This window comes from Pecten maximus, chromosome 13 (assembly GCF_902652985.1).
Source record: "Pecten maximus chromosome 13, xPecMax1.1, whole genome shotgun sequence".
Lineage (NCBI taxonomy): Eukaryota > Metazoa > Mollusca > Bivalvia > Pectinida > Pectinidae > Pecten > Pecten maximus.
Window position 1 is genome coordinate 21,399,856 of NC_047027.1, and position 17,609 is coordinate 21,417,464.

The 17,609-nt window shown below is 45.0% G+C and overlaps 1 protein-coding gene across 1 annotated transcript; it reads right to left on the reverse strand.

Moving 5' to 3' along the window:
- Positions 1-1,391: 1,391 nt before the first annotated feature.
- Positions 1,392-3,787, reverse strand: LOC117340266 (hepatocyte growth factor-like). The gene is made up of 2 exons (XM_033902022.1): positions 3,378-3,787; positions 1,392-3,232 (listed from the first exon to the last, which is right to left on the reverse strand). The coding sequence occupies exons 1-2, from the start codon at positions 3,610-3,612 to the stop codon at positions 3,000-3,002; spliced, it is 468 nt and encodes a 155-aa protein (XP_033757913.1). The 5' UTR covers positions 3,613-3,787; the 3' UTR covers positions 1,392-2,999.
- Between the last annotated feature and the right edge of the window lie 13,822 nt (positions 3,788-17,609).

Sequence of the window (17,609 nt, forward strand, 5' to 3'; positions counted from 1 at the left end):
ACACTGTGTACGTCACTTAATATATTCGTCGATAACAGATATGTGGCTAGTTCTATTTTGCCGTTGAAAAAACAAGTAATTCATTCTAAAAAGTGATAGTCATATTAGCTATAACAGATATGTGACTTGTTCTGGTTTGCTGTTAAAAATGTAATTTATTCTATCAGGTCATAGTCCATTTAGCTATAACAGATATGTGACGAGTTCTGGTTTTGCTGTTAAAAATGTAACTTATTCTATCAGGTCATAGTCCATTTAGCTATAACAAATAGTGTGACTAGTTCTGGCTTTGCTGTTAAAATGTAATATATTCTATCAGGTGATAGTCCATTTAGCTATAACAGATATGTGACTAGTTCTGGTTTGCTATTAAAAATGTAACTTATTCTATCAGGTCATAGTCCATTTAGCTATAAAAGATATTTAACTAGTTCCCGGTTTGCTGTTTAAATGTACATGATGTAACTTATTCTATCAGGTGATAGTCAATTTAGCTATAACAGATATTGTGACTAGTTCTGGTTAGCTATTAAAAAAGTTATGTGCACATTCATCGATATCTAAATAGGGTGATGATAAAATCCATTAAAGATTTTATAAAACAGATTTTCACATTTTTACTACGAGCTTCGCACTCGTGAAAAATATCAAAATATTAGCCCCACTCGTGAAATATATTTGGTATTACTGAAGACACTGTTAGATATCCTCTATATATGTGACACTGAACGTAACTGTCCGTGACAATTTATATTACTGTCCGTGACACTTTACATAAATATCCTTGACACTTTACATAATTGTCCGTGTCACTTGCGACGATTTTCAACTTTTAATACCAATGCCAAGGATAGATTCGGTTAAATATGTCCAAACTCAAGCATACAACATGTTGCCAAGATTTATTTAACAGTTTTAGATCGAGGAGGTAATTGTCTTTTTACCTCACCTCGTCGCCATTTATAATATGTAATATAATCTATTATATATCCAACACTCTTGGTATTTAGACGTTAAAGGTAAAAACATATCTTACATCCTGCATAATTGGTAAATTTCACGGGGCTTATATTTCGCGGTTTCACTAGTTGGACCTTAATCGCTAGCATTAATTTTCGCGTAATCTTGCCTTGTAAACAATCGGCAGTCAACACGTTTGTAGTTTTGTTTGTATGCATACATTTTCACTGGTTGTTTGTTTTCGCGGTACAGCTAATGACGGCGTTAAAGGGAAATTAAGTAACTCGCGAGAATATTACCAAAAAAGGGGCCGCGGTGGCCGAGTGGTGTCCCGACACTTTAACACTAGCCCTCCACCTCTGGGTTGCGAGTTCGAAACCTACGTGGGGCGGTTGCCAGGTACTGACCGTAGGCCGATGGTTTTTCTCCGGGTACTCCGGCTTTCCTCCACCTCCAAACCTGGCACGTCCTTAAATAACCCTGGCTGTTAATAGGACGTTAAGCAAACCAAACAAACCAAATTACCAAATGTTCGTTATGTACGATCTAATGATAGCCTCCTGTCGAATATTGATACTAGGGGTACAGGGTAACACGATGACAAATTGTAACGCTTTTGCATAATTGGTTCGTCTTGTGACTGTATAGAACAGGAATAAAACCTGTATTCTATACCAGGTTCTTTGTTTTACACTTTACTATGTTACTGGTGTTGTCCTGAGATCTGTCATCCTAAAAACGCATTTGCCGTGAAGAAGTCGTACCGTATGAAACAGAGCGAAGGATACATTTGTGTTTACATTGACTAAATTAACCGTATATCGGGTTTATCTTTTATGTGCATTCAGTTGTGAAATTGGAACATTCATAATAGATGATCTAGACTGATTTCCAGAATGTTAAACACAAAAAATCCGAACTTTATGGCGCTTTGATTGTAAAAACATGCTTGATTGCCCAATTGTATTTGTTAATTGCGTCCTATTTTCCGCTCGAGTTGAATGTAAGTATAATAATAATAAAACGGGGATTTATTTACGGCTTTTAATGGACTATATCCCACGTCCCATCATTAGTTATTAAATTTCACCCAACCAAGTTCTGTAAATATTAGTGTTTATATATATACATTTTATGGATATTGATTTTCGCGCTATGTTTAATCACTTCCAATAAACAGAACTTATCTCCCTCGAGAATATTTCCAAATATAATATATAATATTGGATTTTGATTCAAATATATAATCAACAATCTGCATTATTCAGCATCATCAGCCTTAAAGGAATACAACGCATTCTAAAACACAATGCATACTAATTTGAGTGCAAATCTTAAGACAAAAATTATTTAACATATCATTGATCTTTTCTGTTATTAAGGCACAGACTAACATACCTCAATAAATAAATTTATATATAAATATACATACAAGAAACAAATATCCTACGTAAGATTAATATATATATTAGAATATATATATGATGTCATGTCAATAACTATCAATTACAATAGGTCATATTTCACATTGCCGCAAACTCAGCCTTAGTATCGGAATCAACGGAAGCCTGCGGAACGCTCTCACACAGAAAATATTACCTGAAAGAAAGCTCGTGCTTCTCAATATAGGTCAAATCGGGATACGAAATGATGCCAAGATTGTAGATATGATGATTAAAAGCAAAATATCAGTTTGTTGAAGGTTGGCCGACGTTACCTCAAGTGAAGCCCTTAGTTGGGGAGTTCGACGCTTCCTATCAGTGCCTATTGCTTGCGTTCTAGGAAACGGTGAGAAAAGAATCATTCGGCGGTGTCTTGGTTGATGCCTTTTGGCTAGGTACTTTGCTTTGATTAATCTGGACGGAACTTTCGTATGGTGTCTGGTGAAGCAGTCATAGCCTCTAGGGAAGATCATATTTCATAATGATCTATGCCCATGGCTGTTCTGGGACAACAATCCCAACAAACAAATTACTTAAATATTTCCAATCTTTCCTTGCATTATATAATGTACCAAAGACAGATGACAAGTGAAGAAGTTAAGAACATTCGTCCACTGGACAAAAGTCCCAGTCAACCGCAGGGTCCACTGTGTAACACCATGGTCTTTTATATGTCGCTAACACACATCTATTTCCTAAATCACTCCGACCTTCAAATATTCGAGGAGTGTGTGGGTAGTTGCTGTCCCATCGCTGGCACGTGATCCCTGTTTGCGTGCACGTTACACTACCGGTGTAGGTCTCTTTCGAAGGGTCGTAACACTCTTTGCCTGCAAAATGAAGATATCCATGAGATAGTGAATTTAAACAGCAATGCCGCAATAGGCTTAACTAAGACCATTAAAATATTTTTTTCCGTCTTTTGTTATGTATACTTTGAAAATGGTATGTAAAATATCAAGTATAGGTACATACCAGAGCAGGAAATGTTCGCTGTCGTCCAAGAACCTCCCTGAAGGCATCTAGTCACGGGACAACTGGAGACGGACTTAATATCTGCCAATGTGGAACAACTGTATCGAGCTATGGACGTTGCATAGTTGTACGGCCACTCGATGGTTACACTGGTTCCGCGTATCAACAGAAGAGGGGGCTCACCACAGGAAACTTCCTCTACAGGACAATAGTCCCATCTCGTCTTAGGGTCCATCGTGTAACACCAAGGTCGTGCTGAACTCTCAATCTGGCACCAGTTCTGAAGGTCGCTGCGGTTTATTAAAAAACGCGGATCATGTGGTGAGCTGCTGTCCCATCGTTGACAAGTGACACCCTTCACAGTACACGAGATTCTCCCTTCATAGACCAGATCGTTGCTATCAAATAGGTCTTCGGCTGTTACAAATCAAACATTTCTGTACAGAAAATCAGTATGACGTTACGTAACACTATGTGGATATAAATAGCAGAAAAAAATTGCTGCGCCATTAAGCTGTTTCGTACTTATCGGACTCGTCAGTGATATTAAAGGATGACAACAGCTCCAATCAAATACTTCATACTTCGATATTAAAAAATACATGTATGACTTTTACAAGACACGTTCGGAATGTTAGAATTACAAATTTTCTGTTTTAGTTAATATGTAGGAGACGACAAATGAATTTCAAGTTAGACAGAAAAAGAAATGTCAAAGAAGATTTTGTACTTTTTAGTGAATTATTTTTAATCCATTCAGGAATATTCATGGATCGTCGAAATAGATTTGGTTGGTTATAACACGTTGCTACACATAAAATTACATTGAGTATCAACTAATTGACGTTTTACCTGAACAGGACAACGTGGCCTTTGTCCAGCTTTGATCACATCGAGAAATCGGACAGAATTCTGCTGGTTCGGGATCATTAAAGCTCTGACATTTGTATATTGACATGGAATAATCCCCCATGAACGGATGCTCGATTTTGTAGCTTTCCTTGTAGTCAATGAGGTCTTGAACTATGTCGCATGCATCTGTAAGAAACCATAAGCGATATGTCAGGAAATACAAAAAGGTTTATGCCGTAAAATATATAAGCTATATATTCCATTCATTTTGTGCATCGGTTATGTCAGGAAAGGAAAGTTTAAGTGAAACACTGATTCATCGTATCTGTATAACCTAACTTCCATTTTCATCCTATTACCTGATTCCCATATATTTTATACCTTTAGCACAAGTTTGAAATTCGTATAGCCAGAACCATGCCACGTTTCAAAATAAATTGATCATTTTCACATCTACTGGAATGCGATGAGTTATAAGAACAGCCAAATTAATCCGGACCCATTTAGCGTGGCAGCACAATGCTCATGCATTTTTAAAGTTTTAAATATTCAGCGAAATTCACACCGTGTAGTAACGAGTATAACGTCATGACAAGACTTGGGTAAGTTAGCATGTCAAGGTCGTCAGACTCGAATAGTGCCCTGTCAATATGTTTTCAGTCTCCTGAACTAAATCCAAAGGTTCAATATTTCAAGTACTATGCTCTTCCTTACGAATTGTACTTTTCAATTATGTATCTTGTAGAAGTTAAGCGCCGGTGATTTTATGCAAGTAGTTCTGTTTACAGTTGTCTGGTATTATTGCGCCCGCCTAATCACCGTATATAAACGTCGATGATCCATCAATTGGGTTTTGTTTTTTTCCATCTAAATGTTATTCCGCGTAAGTGTAAAATGTTCATTGAACGAAATATATTTTTACTTTACTTTCTTTTTGTAATTGAAACATTTAACACATTTATAGTTCAAACATAAATCTTATGGAAGCCAATGGACATCCAAGACCGAAGCATAAATCTTCAATTTTGACAATTCTCTGATGCCAAGACAAGCATATTAAAGAATCCATGTAATCGCTGGCTCAAATGTTTGAGCTGTTTTCGTTGAGTGGTACCAAAATAGCAGTTTGTCAACAAACTAACAAAGAAGATACAAATAAAAAATCCGGCTATAAAGAGTCGATACAGTAACTGATATTTTAGTTATAATTTCGACAGGTATTTTTGCCGCTTTGTAAAGCCAAACCCTGAAAACGTTGATAAAATCTCTTCAAAAAAGAGATCAAAGAGTGAGTACTTACGTGCTTTTCTGTAAATTCCTGAGAATTGTCCAATCATCGACTGACGGTTGGCCGTTTCTTTAAAAACCTGGCATTCCCGGGTCAGTTGATCATATAAGAATCCAAATCCAGTTAGTTCCATACAGTGGAAAGCACAGCGTAGTTGGGTCGATGTTTCCACTTTAGTGAGGAGTACGGCACCAATCAAATTATCAGCATAAATATACTGTTGTTGGTCATTTACTGCCGAAATCACATTCACTAAACAAAATAAAAAATAAAGTCGGTCCCATCTATACATCAACTGAATAGTATAACATAAGTCCATGTTTTCAATCGTAATATTTAGCATGCATTCAAAATGTCCTATTGTAGTTTCAGATGTCACGTTTCACGTTTTGCTATTCGATTAGCTATAAACAAACCCATAGCAAAAGGTGTATACATGTACAAACACAATGATACACGAGCATATATATGTCTCAGTAGATAACCTTTACGTATTTAGTCTTCCCTCATCACCAACTGATTTACAACTATAATAATATCTTGTTCTACCTAACGACTTACCAGATAAATTTTTCATCTTAACGCGCGACACACATCATTAACGCGCTTGTCTCTGATTTTGAGTCCCCATACGTTTACTATCTAGTCATGCGATACGAGAATAACCAAACACAACAGTCAACAGTATTTTTCTTCATTATATGTCCTTAAACGCTTATTTATCTCGTAACTATTAAAACATAGCAGATGTGTTTTATTACAATATTATAATATGTCACTTATAATATTAACCTAAAAGATAGGTTGCTTATTCAAATTCGATACTGCAAACATGTCACTTAATCCGCTTCGCTGTGGTAAATAGTTCACATATCTTTTCAACTACAGCTAGTTTGCCATTTGGTTTATTTTGTTCGAACAGATACGTCACTTTTTCTATTACTCAATAATGTATGTGTCAGTTAATCTACTGGGCTACACTGTGTACGTCACTTAATATATTCGTCGATAACAGATATGTGGCTAGTTCTATTTTGCCGTTGAAAAAACAAGTAATTCATTCTAAAAAGTGATAGTCATATTAGCTATAACAGATATGTGACTTGTTCTGGTTTGCTGTTAAAAATGTAATTTATTCTATAGGTGATAGTCCATTTAGCTATAACAGATATGTGACGAGTTCTGGTTTTGCTGTTAAAAATGTAACTTATTCTATCAGGTGATAGTCAATTTAGCTATAACAAATAGTGTGACTAGTTCTGGCTTTGCTGTTAAAATGTAATATATTCTATCAGGTGATAGTCCATTTAGCTATAACAGATATGTGACTAGTTCTGGTTTGCTATTAAAAATGTAACTTATTCTATCAGATCATAGTCCATTTAGCTATAAAAGATATTTAACTAGTTCCCGGTTTGCTGTTTAAATGTACATGATGTAACTTATTCTATCAGGTGATAGTCAATTTAGCTATAACAGATATTGTGACTAGTTCTGGTTAGCTATTAAAAAAGTTATTTATTCTATCAGCTGATAGTCCATTTAGCTATAACAGATATGTGACTAGTTCTGGTTTGCTATTAAAAATGTAATTTATTCTATCAGGTGATGGTCCATTTAGCTATAACAGATATTTAACTAGTTCCCGGTTTGCTGTTTAAATGTTACTTATTCTATCAGATGATAGTCCATATAGGTATAACAGATATGAAGCCTTTATTATTTCGATATAACATACATGCCGCTTTTATTTCGTTTTGAACTTGTAGGACGTAAATTGTATGCCGCTCTAAGTATATAGGTCGCCTAGTCTGTTTCGCTAAGAGATTGTCTGCAGCCGCAGATAAATGTATGAACCACATGTACATAAAACAAAAACTGGGCAACAAATTAAATACAGTTATTTCCTTCTCACTTTTAAAACCTTCTTGTTTATTCATGATTGCTCGATAGATAAAAAAACAACCTAACATTGGAATCAGCATTAGTGTAGGGTACATAGCTAGCAAACTCCCGCTTAAAATGAGCATTTCTAAACAGAATTCATTTCATTTTGCTCCAGAGTATATCACTTCCAAAATTAATTTTATCTATGTTATATACAATAGAATCGACACTTCCATTATTAGGAACAAAAAGTCTCACCTACTTCCATGGGTTTTCCAGCGGTTGCTAAGGAAAGGATAAATTGGTCTCACTCAGGGGAGAAAGACAGCTAGCATGCACTTTATTAAGCTGCTCACAACGATGTAACGTCAAATGTAACGTCATCATTTGACGTAGAGCAACCGTTAATGGTGACGTCATCAATGTTGACGCACATTCCAAGAAGCATTGTAGATGTAGATGTATCGATCGGTCATTGATTTATCATAACGATTCAGTTATAATCATGTAACAAAACATTGCCACGTCTGTCAAAGAGAATCTTTGATGGGGATGTGTTGCAATGTTTCAACAATTTGTTCGGATGTATGAACAGCAAATTGTTTTGTTCCTGTAACCCCAATAAAATCTCATAAATATCAATGATATACGAGTATTGTTAAGGGTAGTTAGGTCATGAAGTGATATTTTCTAACAACAGTAAAGAAACAAGACTACGGCTCAGTAGATTGCTCAACGTCACCAGTGGTAATGTATGGTATTATATCTACCTGAGCACCATTCTCACACTCTCCCTGGGCACCGTTCTTACACTCTCCCTGAGCACCGTTCCCACACTCTCCCTGAGCACCGTTCTCACACTCTCCCTGTGCACCGTTCCTACACTCTCCCTGAGCACCGTTCTCACACTCTCCCTGAGCACCGTTCTCACACTCTCCCTGGGCACCGTTCTCACACTCTCCCTGGGCACCGTTCTCACACTCTCCCTGAGCACCGTTCTCACACTCTCCCTGGGCACCGTTCTCACACTCTCCCTGAGCACCGTTCTCACACTCTCCTTGAGCACCGTTCTCACACTCTCCCTGAGCACCATTCTCACACTCTCCCTGGGCACCGTTCTTACACTCTCCCTGAGCACCGTTCCCATACTCTCCCTGAGCACCGTTCTCACACTCTCCCTGAGCACCGTTCTCACACTCTCCCTGGGCACCGTTCTCACACCCTCCCTGAGCACCGTTCTCACACTCTCCCTGAGCACCGTTCTCACACTCTCCCTGAGCACCGTTCTCACACTCTCCCTGAGCACCATTCTCACACTCTCCCTGAGCACCGTTCTCACACTCTCCCTGAGCACCGTTCCCATACTCTCCCTGAGCACCGTTCTCACACTCTCCCTGGGCACCGTTCTCACACCCTCCCTGGGCACCGTTCTCACACTCTCCCTGGGCACCGTTCTCACACTCTCCCTGAGCACCGTTCTCACACTCTCCCTGAGCACCGTTCTCACATCCTCCCTGGACACCGTTCTTACACTCTCCCTGAGCACCGTTCTCACACTCTCCCTGAGCACCGTTCTCACACCCTCCCTGGGCACCGTTCTCACACTCTCCCTGAGCACCGTTCTCACACCCTCCCTGAGCACCGTTCTCACACCCTACCTGAGCACCGTTCTCACACTCTCCCTGGGCACCATTCTCACACCCTCCATGAGCACCGTTCTCACACCCTATCTGAGCACCGTTCTAACACTCTCTCTGAGCACCGTTCTCACACTCTCCCTGAGCACCGTTCTCACACTCTACCTTGAGCACCGTTCTCACACTCTCCCTGATCACCATTGTCACACTCTCTCTGAGCACCGTTCTCACACTCTCCCTGAGCACCATTGTCACACTCTCCCTGAGCACCGTTCTCACACTCTCCCTGAGCACCGTTCTAACACTCTCCCTGAGCACCGTTCTCACACTCTCCCTGAGCACCGTTCTAACACTCTCCCTGAGCACCGTTCTCACACTCTCGCTGGGCACCGTTCTAATACTCTCCCTGGGCACCGTTCTCACACTCTCTCTGAGCACCGTTCTCACACTCTCCCTGAGCACCGTTCTAACACTCTCCCTGAGCACCGTTCTCACACTCTCCCTGAGCACCGTTCTCACACTCTCCCTTGGCATCGTTCTCACACTCTCCCTGAGCACCGTTCTCACACTCTCCCTGAGCACCATTCTCACACTCTCCCTGGGCACCGTTCTTACACTCTCCCTGAGCACCGTTCCCATACTCTCCCTGAGCACCGTTCTCACACTCTCCCTGGGCACCGTTCTCACACCCTCCCTGGGCACCGTTCTCACACTCTCCCTGGGCACCGTTCTCACACTCTCCCTGAGCACCGTTCTCACACTCTCCCTGAGCACCGTTTTCACATCCTCCCTGGGCACCGTTCTCACACCCTCCCTGAGCACCGTTCTCACACTCTCCCTGAGCACCGTTCTCACACCCTCCCTGGGCACCGTTCTCACACTCTCCCTGAGCACCGTTCTCACACCCTCCCTGGTCACCGTTCTCATACCCTACCTGAGCACCGTTCTCACACTCTCCCTGATCACCATTGTCACACTCTCTCTGAGCACCGTTCTCACACTCTCCCTGAGCACCATTGTCACACTCTCTCTGAGCACCGTTCTCACACTCTCCCTGGGCACCGTTCTAACACTCTCCCTGAGCACCGTTCTCACACTCTCTCTGAGCACCGTTCTAACACTCTCCCTGAGCACCGTTCTCACACTCTCGCTGGACACCGTTCTAATACTCTCCCTGGGCACCGTTCTCACACTCTCCCTGAGCACCGTTCTCACACTCTCCCTGAGCACCGTTCTAACACTCTCCCTGAGCACCGTTCTCACACTCTCCCTGAGCACCGTTCTCACACTCTCCCTGAGCACCGTTCTCACACTCTCCCTGAGCACCGTTCTCACACTCTCCCTGGGCACCGTTCTTACACTCTCCCTGAGCATCGTTCCCATACTCTCCCTGAGCACCGTTCTCACACTCTCCCTGGGCACCGTTCTCACACCCTCCCTGGGCACCGTTCTCACATTCTCCCTGGGCACCGTTCTCACACTCTCCCTGAGCACCGTTCTCACACTCTCCCTGAGCACCGTTTTCACACCCTCCCTGGACACCGTTCTCACACTCTCCCTGAGCACCGTTCTCACACCCTCCCTGGGCACCGTTCTCACACTCTCCCTGAGCACCGTTCTCACACCCTCCCTGGGCACCGTTCTCACACCCTCCCTGAGCACCGTTCTCACACTCTCCCTGGGCACCGTTCTCACACCCTCCCTGAGCACCGTTCTCACACCCTCCCTGAGCACCGTTCTAACACTCTCCCTGGGCACCGTTCTCACATTCTCCCTGGGCACCGTTCTCACACTCTCCCTGAGCACCGTTCTCACACTCTCCCTGAGCACCGTTTTCACATCCTCCCTGGACACCGTTCTTACACTCTCCCTGAGCACCGTTCTCACACTCTCCCTGAGCACCGTTCTCACACCCTCCCTGGGCACCGTTCTCACACTCTCCCTGAGCACCGTTCTCACACCCTCCCTGGGCACCGTTCTCATACCCTACCTGAGCACCGTTCTCACACTCTCCCTGATCACCATTGTCACACTCTCTCTGAGCACCGTTCTCACACTCTCCCTGAGCACCATTGTCACACTCTCTCTGAGCACCGTTCTCACACTCTCCCTGAGCACCGTTCTAACACTCTCCCTGAGCACCGTTCTCACACTCTCTCTGAGCACCGTTCTAACACTCTCCCTGAGCACCGTTCTCACACTCTCGCTGGACACCGTTCTAATACTCTCCCTGGGCACCGTTCTCACACTCTCTCTGAGCACCGTTCTAACACTCTCGCTGAGCACCGTTCTAACACTCTCCCTGAGCACCGTTCTCACACTCTCCCTGAGCACCGTTCTCACACTCTCCCTGAGCACCGTTCTCACACTCTCCCTGAGCACCGTTCTCACACTCTCCCTGGGCACCGTTCTCACACTCTCCCTGAGCATCGTTCCCATACTCTCCCTGAGCACCGTTCTCACACTCTCCCTGGGCACCGTTCTCACACCCTCCCTGGGCACCGTTCTCACACTCTCCCTGGGCACCGTTCTCACACTCTCCCTGGGCACCGTTCTCACACTCTCCCTGAGCACCGTTCTCACACCCTCCCTGGACACCGTTCTTACACTCTCCCTGGGCACCGTTCTCACACCCTCCCTGGGCACCGTTCTCACACTCTCCCTGAGCACCGTTCTCACACCCTCCCTGGGCACCGTTCTCATACCCTACCTGAGCACCGTTCTCACACTCTCCCTGGGCACCGTTCTCACACCCTCCCTGTGCACCGTTCCTACACCCTACCTGAGCACCGTTCTAACACTCTCTCTGAGCACCGTTCTCACACTCTCCCTGAGCACCGTTCTCACACTCTACCTTGAGCACCGTTCTCACACTCTCCCTGATCACCATTGTCACACTCTCTGAGCACCGTTCTCACACTCTCCCTGAGCACCATTGTCACACTCTCTCTGAGCACCGTTCTCACACTCTCCCTGAGCACCGTTCTCACACTCTCCCTGAGCACCGTTCTCACACTCTCCCTGAGCACCGTTCTCACACTCTCCCTGAGCACCGTTCTAACACTCTCCCTGAGCACCGTTCTCACACTCTCCCTGAGCACCGTTCTCACACTCTCGCTGGGCACCGTTCTAATACTCTCCCTGGGCACCGTTCTCACACTCTCTCTGAGCACCGTTCTAACACTCTCGCTGAGCACCGTTCTAACACTTTCTCTGAGCACCGTTCTCACACTCTCCCTGAGCACCGTTCTCACACTCTCCCTTGGCACCGTTCTCACACTCTCCCTGAGCACCATTGTCACACTCTCTCTGAGCACCGTTCTCACACTCTCCCTGAGCACCATTGTCACACTCTCTCTGAGCACCGTTCTCACACTCTCTCTGAGCACCGTTCTCACACTCTCTCTGAGCACCGTTCTCACACTCATCAACAACGAAATAGCTTGACGTAGACACTCTTGTTTGTTGTTCGTTCCTAGGAGACAACGGCTTAGGTATGGTCGTTTTCGGTTTGTGTATGGAATAAGATTTGTTTTTGATAATGATAAAATCTCTCTATACATGTACATGTATAAAGTTTTAAAACTGCTTTTAAACCAAGTATGGAAAACAAATTGAGTGCACTTTTATTAGGACAAAAATATTTTTAACGATTTGGTGGCTCATAAAGTGTAATGTATCAAAAATGGTATCCTTATTTCATCAATTTCTCAATGAAACGAGAAATCATGGATGGAAATTAACTTCCGCATTAAATATCAAACAACTACTTGAACATTGTTCAGCAGGTTGATTGTTTCGTAGGCTATCACATTCCAGCCATATTCGAACCACGTCCCGATGTGCATTTTATTGTAGATGGCAATTTCGTACCAGATTCAACTATCTCGTTGAGTCCGGAGAATGTAGAATATTCAAACGGGTATCTGTCGATTAATGCCAATGCGGAATATCTTAAGATATCTACGGCGTGTTTGTTCAGATTGCTATCTAAGTTAAAATGTCGCAAATGAATCTCAGAGTCATTTCCTGCACGTTAAAAGTCGTCATTCCGACAGGTTGTCGTCAAATATAAAGCTGTTAACACTGTCAACAAAATATGCAATGTTAAGATAAATGCCTATTTTATATCATTGACCTTGGCAATATATACCTAAGTGTCCCTGATACTTCACGAAAGTGACTGTGAAACGCCACACATTGACTTACTTGTGACATAAAATGTACCTAATAGTGTACCATGATATACATATACTGGCCTATTAAAACTTATTCTTCAGATATGACTTAGTTGATTCTGGTTCTTTAAAAAGTATTATTCTATCAGTGATAGTCCATTTAGCTATAATATGACAGTTGTTGTATAAAATTTATCTATCAGGTATTCCATGCAAGTTTACTAGTCCGGTTGCGTTAAATGTTACTTATTCTATCAGATGATAGTCCATATAGGTATAACAGATATGAAGCCTTATTATTTCGATATAACATACATGCCGCTTTTATTTCGTTTTGAACTTGTAGGACGTAATTGTATGCCGCTCTAAGTATATAGGTCGCCTAGTCTGTTCGCTAAGAGATTGTCTGCAGCCGCAGATAAATGTATGAACCACATGTACATAAAACAAAAACTGGGCAACAAATTAAATACAGTTATTCCTTCTCACTTTTAAAACCTTCTTGTTTATTCATGATTGCTCGATAGATAAAAAACAACCTAACATTGGAATCAGCATTAGTGTAGGGTACATAGCTAGCAAACTCCCGCTTAAAATGAGCATTTCTAAACAGAATTCATTTCATTTGCTCCAGAGTATATCACTTCCAAAATTAATTTTATCTATGTTATATACAATAGAATCGACACTTCCATTATTAGGAACAAAAAGTCTCACCTACTTCCATGGGTTTTCCAGCGGTTGCTAAGGAAAGGATAAATTGGTCTCACTCAGGGGAGAAAGACAGCTAGCATGCACTTTATTAAGCTGCTCACAACGATGTAACGTCAAATGTAACGTCATCATTGACGTAGAGCAACCGTTAATGGTGACGTCATCAATGTTGACGCACATTCCGAGAAGCATTGTAGATGTAGATGTATCGATCGGTCATTGATTTATCATAACGATTCAGTTATAATCATGTAACAAAACATTGACACGTCTGTCAAAGAGAATATTTGATGGGGATGTGTCTCAATGTTTCAACAATTTGTTCGGATGTATGAACGGCAAATTGTTTTGTTCCTATAACCCCAATAAGATATCATAAATATCAATGATATACAAGTATTGTTAAGGGTAGTTAGGTCATGAAGTGATATTTCTAACAACAGTAAAGAAACAAGACTACGGCTCAGTAGATTGCTCAACGTCACCAGTGGTAATGTATGGTATTATATCTACCTGAGCACCATTCTCACACTCTCCCTGGGCACCGTTCTTACACTCTCCCTGAGCACCGTTCTCACACTCTCCCTGAGCACCGTTCTCACACTCTCCCTGTGCACCGTTCCTACACTCTCCCTGAGCACCGTTCTCACACTCTCCCTGAGCACCGTTCTCACACTCTCCCTGGGCACCGTTCTCACACTCTCCCTGAGCACCGTTCTCACACTCTCCCTGAGCACCGTTCTCACACTCTCCCTGGGCACCGTTCTCACACTCTCCCTGAGCACCGTTCTCACACTCTCCCTGAGCACCGTTCTCACACTCTCCTTGAGCACCATTCTCACACTCTCCCTGGGCACCGTTCTTACACTCTCCCTGAGCACCGTTCCCATACTCTCCCTGAGCACCGTTCTCACACTCTCCCTGAGCACCGTTCTCACACTCTCCCTGGGCACCGTTCTCACACCCTCCCTGAGCACCGTTCTCACACTCTCCCTGAGCACCGTTCTCACACTCTCCCTGAGCACCGTTCTCACACTCTCCCTGAGCACCGTTCTCACACTCTCCCTGGGCACCGTTCTCACACTCTCCCTGAGCACCGTTCCCATACTCTCCCTGAGCACCGTTCTCACACTCTCCCTGGGCACCGTTCTCACACCCTCCCTGGGCACCGTTCTCACACTCTCCCTGGGCACCGTTCTCACACTCTCCCTGAGCACCGTTCTCACACTCTCCCTGAGCACCGTTCTCACATCCTCCCTGGACACCGTTCTTACACTCTCCCTGAGCACCGTTCTCACACTCTCCCTGAGCACCGTTCTCACACCCTCCCTGGGCACCGTTCTCACACTCTCCCTGAGCACCGTTCTCACACCCTCCCTGGGCACCGTTCTCATACCCTACCTGAGCACCGTTCTCACACTCTCCCTGGGCACCATTCTCACACCCTCCATGAGCACCGTTCTCACACCCTATCTGAGCACCGTTCTAACACTCTCTCTGAGCACCGTTCTCACACTCTCCCTGAGCACCGTTCTCACACTCTACCTTGAGCACCGTTCTCACACTCTCCCTGATCACCATTGTCACACTCTCTCTGAGCACCGTTCTCACACTCTCCCTGAGCACCATTGTCACACTCTCTCTGAGCACCGTTCTCACACTCTCCCTGAGCACCGTTCTCACACTCTCCCTGAGCACCGTTCTCACACTCTCTCTGAGCACCGTTCTAACACTCTCCCTGAGCACCGTTCTCACACTCTCGCTGGGCACCGTTCTAATACTCTCCCTGGGCACCGTTCTCACACTCTCTCTGAGCACCGTTCTAACACTCTCGCTGAGCACCGTTCTAACACTCTCTCTGAGCACCGTTCTCACACTCTCCCTGAGCACCGTTCTCACACTCTCCCTTGGCATCGTTCTCACACTCTCCCTGAGCACCGTTCTCACACTCTCCCTGAGCACCATTCTCACACTCTCCCTGGGCACCGTTCTTACACTCTCCCTGAGCATCGTTCCCATACTCTCCCTGAGCACCGTTCTCACACTCTCCCTGGGCACCGTTCTCACACCCTCCCTGGGCACCGTTCTCACATTCTCCCTGGGCACCGTTCTCACACTCTCCCTGAGCACCGTTCTCACACTCTCCCTGAGCACCGTTTTCACATCCTCCCTGGACACCGTTCTTACACTCTCCCTGAGCACCGTTCTCACACTCTCCCTGAGCACCGTTCTCACACCCTCCCTGGGCACCGTTCTCACACTCTCCCTGAGCACCGTTCTCACACCCTCCCTGGTCACCGTTCTCATACCCTACCTGAGCACCGTTCTCACACTCTCCCTGATCACCATTGTCACACTCTCTCTGAGCACCGTTCTCACACTCTCCCTGAGCACCGTTCTCACACTCTCTCTGAGCACCGTTCTCACACTCTCCCTGAGCACCGTTCTCACACTCTCCCTGAGCACCGTTCTCACACTCTCTCTGAGCACCGTTCTAACACTCTCCCTGAGCACCGTTCTCACACTCTCGCTGGACACCGTTCTAATACTCTCCCTGGGCACCGTTCTCACACTCTCTCTGAGCACCGTTCTAACACTCTCGCTGAGCACCGTTCTAACACTCTCTCTGAGCACCGTTCTCACACTCTCCCTGAGCACCGTTCTCACACTCTCCCTGAGCACCGTTCTCACACTCTCCCTGAGCACCATTCTCACACTCTCCCTGGGCACCGTTCTTACACTCTCCCTGAGCATCGTTCCCATACTCTCCCTGAGCACCGTTCTCACACTCTCCCTGGGCACCGTTCTCACACCCTCCCTGGGCACCGTTCTCACATTCTCCCTGGGCACCGTTCTCACACTCTCCCTGAGCACCGTTCTCACACTCTCCCTGAGCACCGTTTTCACATCCTCCCTGGACACCGTTCTTACACTCTCCCTGAGCACCGTTCTCACACCCTCCCTGGGCACCGTTCTCACACTCTCCCTGAGCACCGTTCTCACACCCTCCCTGGGCACCGTTCTCACACCCTCCCTGAGCACCGTTCTCACACTCTCGCTGGGCACCGTTCTCACACCCTCCCTGAGCACCGTTCTCACACCCTCCCTGAGCACCGTTCTAACACTCTCCCTGGGCACCGTTCTCACACTCTCCCTGGGCACCGTTCTCACACTCTCCCTGAGCACCGTTCTCACACTCTCCCTGAGCACCGTTTTCACATCCTCCCTGGACACCGTTCTTACACTCTCCCTGAGCACCGTTCTCACACTCTCCCTGAGCACCGTTCTCACACCCTCCCTGGGCACCGTTCTCACACTCTCCCTGAGCACCGTTCTCACACCCTCCCTGGTCACCGTTCTCATACCCTACCTGAGCACCGTTCTCACACTCTCCCTGATCACCATTGTCACACTCTCTCTGAGCACCGTTCTCACACTCTCCCTGAGCACCATTGTCACACTCTCCCTGAGCACCGTTCTCACACTCTCCCTGAGCACCGTTCTCACACTCTCCCTGAGCACCGTTCTCACACTCTCTCTGAGCACCGTTCTAACACTCTCCCTGAGCACCGTTCTCACACTCTCGCTGGACACCGTTCTAATACTCTCCCTGGGCACCGTTCTCACACTCTCTCTGAGCACCGTTCTAACACTCTCGCTGAGCACCGTTCTAACA